Genomic DNA, 15,318 nt, shown 5'->3' on the forward strand with positions numbered 1-15,318 from the left:
TAAATGATTAATGGCCAAGGCATTGTCCATTTGATTCAATTTTTTTACACACAACACATCCATCTCTAATCTTGCTTTAAGTAGTTTTAAAAATCACGTTAAGAAACTGCATTCAATGTCAAAATGTTAAAAATGAGGTGAAAAATACTTAATTGTAAATTGTCAAATATTTTTGTTGCTGGTAATTTTCTTTATTTCACCAGTTTACCCGAAACTTAAAAATATATAATGTTTTGGATAAAAAATTATAGTTAATTAAATAGTTATAGATACAGTTTCAGAGAAACTACCCAATGCTGTTTTAAAACCAAGACAAAAATCATTTTAATAATTTATTTCGTAATCGTAAATGTTCGTTAGTATTAAATATATTGATGTTTTAACAATAAATAGATTTTTAGTAAACTATTAAGAATGGAAATTTCATAGAAATTATTGTTTAAATTTTTGAAAGTATTTTTTTATTTAAAATAAATAGACTTGAACAAAATTGTTGCAACATTATTCTCTAAAATTACAATAGGTGTTAATAATTAAAAATATAAATAGAAAGATATTAGACTCGTTTAAAATCTGTAAAGAAGCAAAGACGACCTACAGGATCTGAGTAGTACATTCCTCCTGCACCCTTGCAAGACCTGAAAAAAAGGAATCATTTTTAATAAGCTAAAATATCTTTTCTTAGTGACCGTGATTGACCTTCTGTCTACTTTTCTGTTTTCACTTTTAACCTTCTCATACCAGATTTAATTTTTATCTCGATAAATACAAAAAGTAACATGCTGTTTGTATGTTTGTGTGTACTAAAATATATCGCTAACCACTTGGTCTATATTGCTGCCCTATATAGCGAAGCCTCTCATATGTAATAAGATTGTTTTCAGTAATTATAAGATTGGGGTTACCAACCACCCCAAGAAAAAATCAATAAGAATACTCTTACAAAAAGATTTTTTCTGTTTAAAACCTAAATACATATAAGGCGTTTTGTGAATATTACCACCTCTTCAAAACATCCCAAGAAGCAACTGTGGGTGAAGCCGCTAATAAATTTGTAAACAAATATTTCTCTACAAAATCTCAAACTAAACGAATATTGTTGCTATTTTTTCACTGAAGCTACTTTTCCCATATTGTGGAAAATATTATCAATGCTAAATATTTTGCTACTAAAATTTGTATTTGATATTAAAAAAAGAAGTAAAAAATCTTATATATTTTGTACATTATTTGTTTACAATGAATATTTGATGAAATATGTTGTATTTATTTATTTAGTAAATTAATTTTCAAGAAAAAAACAAGAAGGCCTGACAATTATTAGCATTTTTGTTATTGTTTTCAAGATAAAAAGAAAATTAGTGAAAAGCATTGTTGACAGTATTATTTGTTAAAGATTATTTTTAGAATAGGATTAGGTTTACTATTTGCCAAATAGGATAACTCATACAATACCAGGAATAGGTTTACTTGCTTTGAATTTAATTTTACTCTAATGTTGATTTTATAGAAACTTGTATGCAGATACGTAGATGAAAAGTCATATGGTGACATGCAGGGATCTAGAGGGATAAGACAATGGCCGATAGATTGATGTGCATCCGGAATAATAATACACAAAATTACCCCTTCTGTAGAATACAATTAGTGGTTGAAACGTTTGGGCACTCAACTTAATGAACCAACCAATTAAAATTCAAAGAAAGTTTCCAAAGTTATGAAGGCAACGAATAAGAAATCCTCATTGTAAAACTTTGGGGACTAGTGTAATAAGCAGTCCAATGTCTCCTCCATCCTTAGGTGACGTGTTATATGAGTGTATGAACTGCTAATAATATAGGTATATAATTTATAAGGCTCTATTGCTTATTCATTCATCCGTGAAAAACACAAACGTCAGTAAAAAAGGAGTTGAAATGAAAACAATTAGCGCTAAAGATAACATTTGCTTTCTATAAATGTTTAAAGACATCTGTAAAGGCATAAACAAAATTTGATGAGCTTTTCTTTAAAAAGAACAGTGACATTTTGTTGCTTTAGTAGCTGAGCAACATTAAGGATGAACAAAACTCAATAAAAAATAATAGAGTAAATACTAATAGTATAGAAAGTTTGATATATTTAAGCAATAAGTCAAAAGAAAATTTTACTGCAGCTTATTTGTGAGTTAATATGTTGGTTTATGTTTGTGAGTTTACTGGGTTCTGTTTGGAAAAATAAAAAAATCTTCTCAAAAACAGTATCCTACCAATCATTGAATGTAGGATGACGGACCAGACCTTGTCAAAGAGTAGCTCAGCTACTAAATAATGAGTTTCTATTTTTAAATTCTTTATCAATTGTTGTTTCAGTTTGACATATAATGTAACTTCTATACACAAATTATAAAGGAGTAGCAACTTATCTATAATACAAAGTAGCTTGATGTCTGTCCGTCTGTCCCTTAAGATCTCGGTAACCACTGAACCGATCGAATTCTACTCTTCAGGGTATATACCTGGCTCTGTGGTGGTTTTAACCCCCACAAAAATAAAAAAATCCCCCCCCCCCAATTTTTTTTAATTAGGTATTTAAAATTAGTAGTGGAGTGGGAGCTTCTCCACAGGTACTTAATTTTTTTTAATTATTTAAAATTAGTGATGGAGTGGGGGCATCTCTAGAGGTACTTAATTTTTTTTCATTAATTACCTCTTAGGGCAAAGCCCCTTGAGGCTAAGGGCGAAGCCGCTAGTAGATTATTTTTCTCTATCGTCTAAAAATATGACTAAAATAATCTTACTTAAGTAGCCAATATTGGCATATTACTGAAACGCTGCATTTTGTGTAATAATTAATTCGGCATTATGAACAACCATAAGCCGCATTTAAGCCTCAGGAAAAATTTAAAAAGCAGGTGGAAGTCTAAACCTGGCCAAAATAAGGCAATCTTTCTTTTCCAAAAAAAATAGAAGTGTCCAAACCGGTTTAAATTTAAGGATTAATCGCGGCTGTCGCGCGGCTGCCAAGCCCTGTGAACAACATTCACTGTTTCTACTTGGTACCAACATATACTTGCTCTTATTTATACTGAGCAGTTTGGGCCTACTAAACTTTTAGAGCATCTTTGCAACTTAACAAGGATGACAACATCCATAAAAGCGAAGCACTGAAACGGTAGGACAAACGGACATTAACACTATAGTGTCAGAACTGAATAATCAGAAATTAAATGTATAAGAGTCGAAGCAAAATTGTAAGTAAATTTGTTAAAAAACTGCTTAATACAGGATAATGTGTAAGGACATACTTACAATTTTAGGACTTGATTATAGAGTTGCTTCGCTTATAACATTATACTTTGTTGTCCCAGGAATCAATCAGATGATTAGATCACATAAAAAATTGTTGTTAAAAAAGTAAAAAAAATCGACATGTTTAAAATGGACGTACGGACACTCTTGTAATGATTATAGAGTTGCTACGCCTTCTGAATCGTACCTAACTACTAAAGAAATCACCATGCAAAGTTTGAAATCGATAGGACAATTCTAACATGCCTAAATGAACGGAAAAAGCTATCCGTTTGTGACGGACGGACGGACCGACCATAATTATAGAAAAGCTTTGCTTTTAAAAATAATGTAAGTTTAGCAATATTTGAAGTGAAAAGAAATTGAAAATTCAGCATTATCTTTAGCATTATTTAAAATACATTTTTCAAAAGTTTTTATCTGAATATAAAATAATTTTTGTCGGAAAATAATCATTATTTATATTAAATTTTTTTTTCCTGTCAATAGAAGATATAAAAAAATGTAAAACGCTGTTTATTCTGTTAGAAAGGGTATAGTCCATTTTGTTGCAACGCCTCTTAAAGGGCGTTTCGTCGTATTTTCACATTAGCCTTTCTTCCATTTCTAGACCCTGCGGGGCCAATTACTTAACCCAAAATTAGCACATTTTTTCGGATAAATATTCCATTCCTTCTTTATTTTTAGTTAGGTCCTAGGAGAAAAAAAACAGGACATTTATTTGGAAGAGTAAAAATGCACTTTACATAAAGCAAACGATGCTTGAAATTTAAATATTTTTATGCAGTGATAATACTTGAAAAGTCTTGTTTAGTGGTCTGTTGGTCCATAATTTACTTTTAACTTACCAATAGGCGTCACACAAATATTACATCTACAAGGATGACAACATCCATAAAAGAGAAGCTCTGAAACGTTAGGACAAACGAACATAAACACTAGTAGAGTGTCAGAACTGAGTAAGCAGAATATTAAGTCTAAACCAAATTGTAAGTAAATTTGTTGGAAAACTTTCTTTTACAGAATACTGTTTGAGGACATGTGTTTGGAACATTCCTCATTGTAGGAAAGAATACCATGATAATTTCTATAACATTATAGTCTTTGTTCTACAAATTTGTCCTTTTTGCCAGCAAACACTATGTATAGTAAGATTAGCTTCTTGTGGACTTAATTTTTAAATACACTAACATTCATATTTGCAATTTTAAACAAGGATGAAAACATCAATTGTAATAGTCAATTTTAACATTTTATCAGTTAGGTACATTGAAGGTTTGAATTTTTGCAGTCTGACAAAACCTATTGACCGAGTATGCATTTTTTTCGCATAAGATGAAATATTATGATCTAACTTCTGAAAAAATTAGATAGGGCGTTTTGAGAAATACATTGAAATTAAAAAAAAGTTTTTAAGGTGTCAAACAGAAAATAGGATAGGTAAAGCAAAACAATAAAAATTTTGACATATGATTCTACCCGCGAGAAATGAATTTTGACACTAACAAATCATATAGAAACAGGGGTTTAAAGAGATAAGTTTTCGACAAATACTGATTTAATTAATATTTAAGTTTTGTTTGCCCGACCCTTCGGCTTCTCGGGGATAACAAAACTGGTTTTAATCATATAATTTTTCATTAATCTTTCTTTATAATACGACCCGATAAATAACTGTTCGGGCACTTTATCCCTTGTCATAATTTGAAAATGTAAAATTAAATATTTTGTCGAAAAATGAGAAAATGAACATTTTAACAACATTAAACTAACATTAACCATACATAATATTAAAATTAAAAATTTACAATTCAGTAGCAACGTTTTACGTCAATTAACAGGTACGCCTCCAGAGGCCTCTAGTGGCCCTTGAAGGGAGAGGGGAGGGGGAGGTCGACCCACTCCACTTTAAATTTTAGTTTTAATAGAAAGTAAAACCTTTTTCCAGGGAGTCATTTTTTCTAGAGTCGATTTTTCTTTGGAATGTGCACATTTGGTGGTACTCAACACACAAAAAACCTTACCCCTGTAAGTCGGTATTTTCTGAACGAAGCCATCCATCTTTACATTCGTCAATTATTGAAAATGGGTTTTGATGTATAAGAATTATGCAATATATGCAACTTTTCTTAATATGCCTTAAGAATTTTTAGATGTATTATTGCTGAAATAAATTCAAGTATCAAATTGTTCTTACGTCTGCATCATTGCCTGGATCTCTGACTGTCTGTTTGTTTGTTTGTTTGTCTGTATAATATAAACCGCCGCCTAGCGGAGTTTTTGGTAAACAGCTGATCTTACCATATATTGAAAAGAAAACATTTTATGTGCCCCTTAGGCCTCTAGGGGCATAGCCGCTGGTATAGTAAATAATACACTAATTGTTTTTACCCCATTTCTATTTAACATTCCGTACATGAGAAAACAGAAAATTTGAATTACCTTTATAAATTTGACCTTAAAATCTTTACAGATATGCATTTGTTTTGGGGAAATTCTATACAAAATGGATGGGGATAAATTATATGAAAAACAGAAGTCTGTTATTTTTCATGCTTTCTTAATTAAGACAGATCTTTTAAAGATTTAAAAAGATTATAAATTAATATATATTAATCTATCTGGGGAGGTGGATAGGAGCATTGAACGCCCTACTCCTATTATCTCAACTTCTGATAGGGTTAGAGGTCTAAAAATCGGTGTGTAGATTCCTTTTGTGGTTAACATAGTTATGGTAATTTTTTGCTTCCTTCAACAATTTAATTGAGCAAACTTTGTTTAATTCCTTTTTGCTTCAAAATTTTATTTCTTAATGGAAGAATCAACGGACCAACCAAAAATATCACTTTTAGAGTTGATACACACAGATCTTCTAATTTCTTATGCAACCACTCATTTCAACTACAATCGTTTATATTACTTTGTTTGTTTGAATGCATATTCCACTCAAATATATATTTAAATGAAATTTGTGTAAATTTTAGCAGCTTTTAAATACCCAAATATTTACCCTTCTATTACTGTCTTTAGCCCTGAAATAAAATTAAAGGTTAAAAACTTGTTTGCTTTGGGAAAAGAAGATTATACTTTCGCTTTCCTTTACTAAACTGGCCCTATACTACCTTATTTATTACGCCACTTTTTTCAAATTTTACTCATTCCTTTAGTAAATACTAGCGGTTACGCCCCCTAAAGGCCTCTAGTGGCACTTTAAATATTTTTTAAAAAAATAATACGATACCTATCTATGTTGCTTTCAAGTCTCTAAGATACCTTGCTATGTTGCACTCAAGTCTCTATAGGTAAAATGAAATTTCGAATTTTTGGTTATTTCGCTTGGAAGAACACAGTAATAGTGTCTGACTGATTATGAAGTAACAAAAAAAATAGCCAATGAGAGGCCACTATAAATTTTACCATTGCTCAATAACGGCCTCTCATGGGCAAATTTTTTTTGTTACGTCATAATCAGTCAGACACTATTACTGTGTTCCGCTTGGAAGGGTGTTGGTTTCCTCCCCCAAAATAGTTATGAACCTTCGTCGGACCTATGAGAAGCTACCCTGTTAAGGAGAACCCGATCTGTTCAGCGGTTACCGAGATCCTTCGGTACAAACAAACAGACACACAGACAAACACATATCCTGTTATAAGGACTTTAGAAATAAAAACCCACATACATTAAATTAACTAAGCGACGTCTTTAAATGAATTTTTATAATGTTTAAGACAAAATAGTTTATCTTCTTGTGCAATATTTCCCACTTAATTCGACTTGTTTGTTGTTTTGGAAAAATAGTTTTTTTTACAGGTAAAATTTGTGAAAAGGAAAAAAGTTTTGTAATTATGTCAAAACAAATGCATGTAAAATTTTAAATTACACAGTACAACACAAAATGAACAAGATCGGTTGTGTTCAAATTAAACGAAGCTGTACTGAATAATATGAAGAAAAAAAATATCGGTGTCTTCACATAAGGTACCTTGTTGAGCACCGAAAACCCGGCCCTCTTACTTTTAAAATAAATTGAAAATAAGGAAGTAGGGTGTTTTTATTTGTTTTTTTATTACTTTAGGTCATTCAGGTTAAGTTAGGTTATATTTGGTACTTGGTAGCCTCGCAGGGTTAGGGCCCTCAGCAGGACCTAGGCATGGAAAAAACAACCCTCGCCCTTTTTTTATTTATCTCGAAATAAGATGCACAAAAGGGCTCTTTGTGTGAAAGGACCAAATTGTTTTAGAATCTTTTTTTTCGTTGATTTAACCATCAGAGCTAATTACATTTGAAACAAACATACATGGACATAAGAGGGCTTCCTGGGGGTTATTATTACAAAAGGTAAGGCTATAGACGTTTTTAGAAAACCCAGCAGGGCTAAAAAAATACTCTATCAAATTACCTGTAATATATTTCTTAGACAGATATAATTTATTTTGTTTACAAATTTTCCAAATAAGACAGAAGAATTTTCTTTATCAGATTAGGGAAATAATTACAAGAGAAGATATGTCTGAGGAAATGTATTCTGATAAACAATATTTTAAACAAAGTCGACAAAGATTAAGGAGTAAATTGAAAACAACTAAATGATATTATCTTGAGAAAACTTGTTTTAATAACATTTTCTTTGTTGCATGATTTTGTGGTTCGAATATTTTGGCATTGTTGAAAACTAATGAAGTTTTTCAAATTTATCATTAAGCTTTGCCCTGTGAATGGTAATGATTGTGCCTGTTATAGAATCAATGGTTACATTTTTAAGCACCGGAGGAGTTAAAAACTAACTAGCAAATGCATTAAAAAATACACTTAAACTGTAATTGATACAAGATGTTTATCCGAATATTAGTCTCTGTCCAAGTAGGACGCAATATGTCTGATGCTATTTCAAGGTATACAAAGCTATTTTTAATTAAGTATGAAACTAATACAAGGAAAATTATGTTTATAAATTGCACAGAAGCAATTTTAAAAAGTAACCAGCAAACCCCTAAAAGTTTGTTTTAAAAATTAAAAAAGGTAACCCCATAAGAATAACTCTCATTGTAGTTTTTTTTTGTTCGGAGGGGGAGGGCCCCGGGTGGGGATTTCGGGTGCAAATAAGATTAAAAGCATCTTAATTTTAAATATGCAAAAAGGTAAAATATTAAATTTCCTAACCAAACAAAGAGTGACGAAGTTTCAGGCAGATAGACTGTAATTATAAAGTAGATTCGCTAGCTAATAAGGAAAATACTCGGTGATATAGACAAATGTTTCTTAATGGTTGATTTAAAACCTAGATATTTTAATAGAGAGCATGACAACGCGATTTTTCAATTTAGTTAAGCCAAATAATGAAGTAATATAATTTTATTTGTAAAGAATAACCTTAATTTCATATTGTAAAATTCAGGGAGGAGGTGACATTGGGCTGTTTATCACACTAGTCCACACAGTTTTATAATGGCGTTGTCATATTTATTGGCTTGACAACTTTAATGACTACTCTACAGAAGGGGTCATTTTGTATATAGTCATTGGGGATATACATTAATTTATCGGCCAATGTCTTATCTCTTGAGATCCCTGGTAAAATCATAATTTTAAACTTTTAAACTTTACAGGTTGAAATGACAGAAATACTTACAAAGTTTGGAAGCGTTAGGACAAACAAACATTAACACGTCTAGAGCGTAGTGTAACATGTGATCGGACGGACCTATTCTAATTAAAGAAAAGCTTCGCTTTTAAAAATGTAAAACATTACACATTTTTCACACGGAAATAGTATATTGGATAGTTATGAAATATGAATTTGATAGACAATTTGAATATTGTAAAAAGCTCATGAATACGTAATTCAACGCAAAGGGCGTGTTACAGGGGAGTGTGGGGGGTGTAAATTTAACACCCCTTGCCACAAATTATAGGAGTACAAAATCCCCTGACAGAAACCCTCCAAATTATGTCAGTAAGGGGCGTACAAAAATTGTTATGTGCTTTGCGCACCCTTTTGCTTAATCCTAGCCACGCACAAAATTGAACAAACTATATTCTATTCTTAAGAAAAGTTATTTTTCGCATATTTTGTTTCAATTGAGAAATTTATTTTGGAACGTTTTTTTCCAATAACAAATCCAAATAATACATGCAGGAAAATATAATTATTTACAACGTTTTTTTGCTTTTTAAAATTCGTTAGTAAAAATGTTTTTTTTCAAAAGGAATTTTAATCTGATCCATTTCAGCTTAATCAAATCCAGTTTTGAGCCATACTGAATTTCTTCTGGAGTGAACCATGTACGGTATTATTTTATAGAAGTTTCAAGAAAACGTTAATATGATTAATCCCATTCTTGTTTGACCGGTCTTTTGGACCCTAGGAGATAACAAATAAGGATTCCATTACCAAAGAACTATGATACAAGGTACTTTTTTTGATAAAGGAATAAAATATTTGCAAAAATAACTTCTTGTTTTAGTTTTATATGTATGATAAAAATGCATATTAAATTGGAAAATCATTTATATTATTATCGGGCCTATCTCAAACTGCAAAACACTATGTAAGTATGCTTGATTTTTTTATAATTTCACTTAATTTGTAAATAACTCTCCGTTTGTCTGTATGTTTATAGGAACGACTGTAGGAACGACTGTTCAGGCTTAGCTTAATTACAAAGCACACTTTTATCTATACGTATTTTTAAAAACGAGGTTTTTCTATAATTAGGGTCGGTCCGTCTGTCCATCCGTCAGTCCGTAACCGTTAGCTCTTTTCATTAGTTTAGGCATGTTAGAATCGTCCATCGATTTTAAACTTTGCATGGTGATTCCTACAGTAGTTAGGTAGGATTTAGAAAGTGTAGCAACTCTATAATCGCTACCAAAATGTCTGCAAGTCCATTTTTAACATGTTGATTTTTAACCTTTTTAACAGCAATTTTTTATGTGTTAAAATTATTCAATTGATCAGATTTTTGGCATACTGATTCCTAGGAGAACAAAGTACATTGTTATAAGCGAAGCATCCCTATAATCAAGTCCTAAAAAGTTAAGTATGTCCTTAAATATTATCCTGTACTTAAGCAGTTTTTCAACAAATTTACCTAAAATTTTGTTACGACTTTTATACATTTATAATCTGATTATTTAGTTCTGAAACTCTACAAAAGTGTTTGTTCGTTTTTCATTCCTACTGATTTTAGAGCTTCGCTTTTATGGATATTGTCATCCTTGTTTTCTAATATTTTAACTTTACCTGGTTCCAACTGGAGATTTGTAGAAAGAAGTTTTAATCACTTTATCATCGAGAACACTTTTAGCCCTCTGTCTGTCAATATCACGGCGGACCTGACAATTTTATATTTAGTTGGGTAGTTGAATATTGTTTGTCTCACTTAAAAGGTATTAGATATTTCAATACATTCTTTCAAACATGTAAAATATCATCTAAAATGATATAATTTTTTATTTAACCAATTTGGCTTATTTCTCTTTTTGGGTATTGTCAGTTTCGTGACATCCCCTCTTAAGGGGCGTTTTGTCGTATTTTCACAGAAGCTTTTCTCCTGTGTGAGGCTAATTGTCTAACCCTGAAAGGCAATCATTAACATTTTCCAAACCTAAATTAAAATCGAAAGCTACTGTGAAAATACGACGATACGCCATTCATGAGGCGATGCCACGAAACTGACAAAACCCCTCTTTTCTAATGGTGATTTCTTTACAAATAAAAATTGCAAATTAACAGACTTAAAATGAACAGCTTTTCTTTTGAAAACAAATTTCATAGTTCAAAGAATTTGTTATTAAAAGTTCTATTACTTCTCAATAATGCTTATATTTACTTTTTTAAGAGAGAAAAAATCGGTTCAACCTTTAAACTGCATGTTTAATATAAACAATAAACATGTTTGTCTAGAAATCAAAGAATTTAAATAATTTTTAGGGTCAAAGGAAAAATATTTTTATATTCTACTAAAAATTTAATTGTGAAACAACTTTTGTTAAGGAAAAAGAGCGTTAAAGCATATAAGGTAAGAAAATAGAAAATTTTTAAACTCGCATAAGTTTTCATTTTAGATGAAATAGTTATAAACTCTACCTGGACATATGAAAAGCCGCATTGTAAAGGAGAACCACTTTGGTTTAGCGGCTAGCAAGATCCTTCGGTGATACAAACAAATATCCATCCTGTTACTTTATATAAGGATTATGAATATGAATGGATAATAACCTGTGATAATTCTGTGCTGAGCTCTTTGTAACCCTTGATGTTCTTGCTTAATTCTCTGCTTACACTTAGCCTAGAAAAAGAAATTTCGGTATTATCCTCATAGAAATTTTTTTCTTCAATTTTTTAAATTTGAGTACCCCCCCCCCACCCCTCGACAGCGAACTATGAACTCTGGCCGCAGCGCTCGGCTCCCTAGCCTGACTAGCCGCAGCGCTCGGCCTTCTTGCCTGCCTAGCCGCAGCGCTCGACCCCCTTGCCTGCCTAGCCGCAGCGCTCGGCTCCCTAGCCTAAAACCTAACCTAAAATAGTTGTTGTCGTTGTTGGGGGGGGGGGGGGGGTGGGAGGGGCTTACTCAAATTTTCAAAATTGAAAAAAAAATTTCGAAGAGGATAACGCCGATATTTCTTGATTAACTAAATATTAAAAGATATAATTAAGCATAACCGATTTTCTTTTGCTTTACAGAAAATTTTTATTGACTTTTGTATTTAGGTAATTTAAGAATGTTATTAAGTGTCCTATGGACTTCGACCTTTGCATTATGGTTCCTGTAACAGTTAGGTACGATCAAGAAAGCGATAATTTTATCTTATTCTGATTTTGGAATTTTGATTCCTAGAACAACAAGGTAAAATATAAACTAAAAATGCAAGTACGTCCTTGTGTGGTAAGCCGAAGCGTTTCAGCTCACCGGTTGCGAGTTCAAATCCAACGAGCGAAGGCGATGGCAGGCAAGTGTGGCTCCCAGTTGTTGTCATCTCTATCCAGGAACTGCCGCATGCCTGTGTTGAGCGTCCGATGGAACCTCTCCACCCGGTTGGACTGCGGGTTGTAGGGCGGTGGATGTGTCAGGCCAATCTCAAGCTTGGAGGCCAGTTCCTTGAATACCTGGCCAGTGAACTCCATCCCATTGTCAGAGTGGATCTTCAGGGGACATCCGAACGTGGCCAGGTGGCGGTGCAGTAGGGTTTCAGCCACCGTGAGAGTGCGCTTGTTGGGGATGGCGTAGAGGCTGTCAAACCGGCTGAACCCATCCTGACAGGTGAGGATGTAGCGGTTCCCGGCTGGCGTCTCTGGTAGGGGCCCCACCAGGTCAATGAACAGGACTTGCTGTGGATACCCCTGTCGGGAGGGCACGTGTATTCCTAACTTCAGCCTCTCCTTGATGACCTTCTGTACACACTCAGGGCAAGTCTGAACCATCAGGCGGATGTCACAGGACAGGTTGGGCCACCAGAAATGCATGGCGACGTGGGCAATAGTGGCGTCCATCCCAAAGTGCCCAGCCATGGGGGCTCCATGGGCCAGGAAAAACGCGTCCTGCTGGAGGGCCGAAGGCAGCAGGTATCTTGTCCTCTCCCCTGTCAGGGTCTGGTCGGTGGTGGTGAGGCAGTCATGCTCGTTGAGTCCCTGGGCTGCGAAGCGGCTGGCATACTGCTGCTCGTTCCGGTCCTTGCCTCGTAGCTCAGCCTTGGTTGGGGCCTTTCCGTCAGCCACCCACTGGCGGACACGGAGCAGGAGGGGATCCTGGGTCTGTGCTTCTAAGACTCGGGCCGGATCCAGCCGTGCTGCGGAGGGTCTGCCAGCTGCGGGCTCCCCTAGCTGGCAAAGGGTGTGGAGGTATTCAGCCTGTTCTGCTAATTCTTCGGCGGTGGCTGTCGGCATATTATCATCCTCCCGGCGGCTGAGGGCGTCAGCATTGGTGTTCTGGGTGCCAGGACGATGGCAGACAGTGAAATCTAGGGCCGCTAGCTCCTCCTGCCAGCGGGCCACCATCCCTGTGGATGTGTTCAGTGACTTCATCTGTAGCAAGGCTGAGGAATCAGTGTTGATCTGGAAACTACGGTAGGACAAGATGCCGTGAAATTTCCGAATTCCATACATGATGGCGGCCATCTCTCCCTTCCAGGACGGGTAGCGAGTCTCGGGGTTGGTTGTCTTGCGCCCCACGGCGGCAATGAGCCTCTCCTTGCCGTCCTGGCATTGGCTGAGTATGGCAGAGATGGCACGGCTGCTGAAGTCTGTGGTGAGCTGGAACACGGCTGGTAAGTCAAACCTGGGTGGCGCTCGGATGGGGGCTTGGCGAAACTTGTCCTTGAGCTGTACCAGCTGGGCTTCCATCTCGGCTGTCCAGGTCAGTGTCTTGGCCGTTTTCTGCCGATTCATCTCGTAGGTGAGGTTGGCATACTCGGGGATGAACAAGCGGTAGTAGCCAAAGAACCCCAGGAGCGCCAGCAGGTCCTTGGGGGTGATGGGGGCCGGCCAGTCAAGGATGCGGTCAATATAATCCTCTTGCATGGCTATCCCCTCACGGCTGAGTGTGTGGCCCAGATAGTCGGGCTTTACCAGCTCCCCAGCCACGGGGAGGCCGGCGTTCAGCAGGAGAGGCATCTCCCCCTCATTTACCACCAGCACTCGGAACACGCTGGCGGAGCCAGGCCTGTGCGCATACAGGCCTTCTGGTATGACAAGATACTCCCCAAACCTCTGTTCTGGGGCAGATAGCTGGATGGCATCCTTGGTGCGGTGTCCCACTAGCTCAACAGGGACAGCCATGACACCGCGGCCAGGCAAGACCACCCTCTTGGCCGTACGGAGTTGGGGTGGTTGGCCATTGGTTGGAGTGACAGCACTTAGCCTGTAAGTGGCTGGCACTGGGTCAGCTTCGGCTCCGGGAGCCACCGGCCGCGATTTGACGGGCTCGGCGCCGGGAGGGGCTGAGGTGTCAGAGCCATGCGTGGCTCCGAGGGCGCTCGGCCACAATTTGACGGGCTTGGCGCTAGGAGAGGCCGGGTTGCCGGGGCCAGCCTTGGCTCCGTGGGCGTTCGGCCGCGACTTGACGGGCTCGGTGCCGGGAGAGGCTGAGGCATCGGAGCCATGCGTGGCTCCGAGGGCGTCCGGCCATGACTTGACGGGCACGGCGCCGGGAGAGGCTGATTCCTGGGGGCTGGGCGCTGCTCCGAGTGCATCAGACCGCGACTTGACGGGCCTGGGCTTGGACTTGGCCGGTTGGAGGTAGAGGGGGCCAGGTGGACACGGCTGGCCGTTGATAAAGGTGTCGGCGGAGAAGATAGGCTCTGGAGGGCTGGAAATCTCGGGAAACGTCGTTGGCAGGCTCTCCAGAGGCACCTTGGGTACTGGGGGCAATCCCATGGCTAGCAGGTTGGTCCCCCTGTGGGCGTTCAGCGTAGCATCCACCCAGTGCGTGCCTTTCTTGACTACACGCGGCTGCTCTGGCAGTGGGCCTGGCAGAGGCCCCTCGTAACTCAACTCTCTCTCGGCTGTCTCCCGGTCTATGGGGACGCCACGGAGTGGGATAAACTCCCCACGCACCCACAAGCAGGGGGGTTGCATGTCGAAACAGAGCCTAGTTCCGAACTCCTTGAGAAAGTACCCTCCTAGGTTCAGAGGGTGTGAGAGATTCCGTACCACAGTCACGTGGTACAGATGGAGTATAAGAGTGTGTGAGACTGCCATATATAATTCATATAATTTTCCAATTACCTGAAGGGGTTGCCCTTCCTCATTAGCAGTCAGGATTTGGGTGTTGTCTGGAACCAACATCCGCTGCACGCCCATTGCGTGCATGAGGTGTTCAGAAATGACAGCAGACCCTGGTACACGGTTGCCAGAATCTACCATGGCATCAACCTGTACGTGCTGGGCAGGGTCAGGAGTAGGGAACCTCACCCTGATGTGGCAGGGGAAGTGGAGGTCCTGCCCTTGAGACAAGGGGGCCTCCCGCTCGGCTGGGGTCGGCAGAAACTTCGGCGGTGGCCGAACCGCAGCTATGGTAGTATCGCTTA

General features: G+C 37.3%; 1 protein-coding gene across 1 annotated transcript in view; it reads right to left on the bottom strand.

Moving 5' to 3' along the window:
• Positions 1-319: 319 nt before the first annotated feature.
• Positions 320-15,318, bottom strand: part of LOC145307326 (uncharacterized) — a 68,374-nt gene continuing 53,375 nt past the window's right edge. Inside the window, exons 3-5 of the mRNA XM_080149708.1 lie at positions 11,513-11,582; positions 10,535-10,626; positions 320-638 (exon numbers count right to left, since the gene is read on the bottom strand). Of these exons, the coding sequence (XP_080005834.1) occupies positions 557-638; positions 10,535-10,626; positions 11,513-11,582 (244 nt within the window). The 3' untranslated portion in view covers positions 320-556. The remainder of the gene's footprint in view (positions 639-10,534; positions 10,627-11,512; positions 11,583-15,318) is intronic.

Source organism: Acartia tonsa, chromosome 2 (assembly GCF_053477335.1).
Source record: "Acartia tonsa isolate MP-2025a chromosome 2, ASM5347733v1, whole genome shotgun sequence".
Taxonomy (NCBI): domain Eukaryota; kingdom Metazoa; phylum Arthropoda; class Copepoda; order Calanoida; family Acartiidae; genus Acartia; species Acartia tonsa.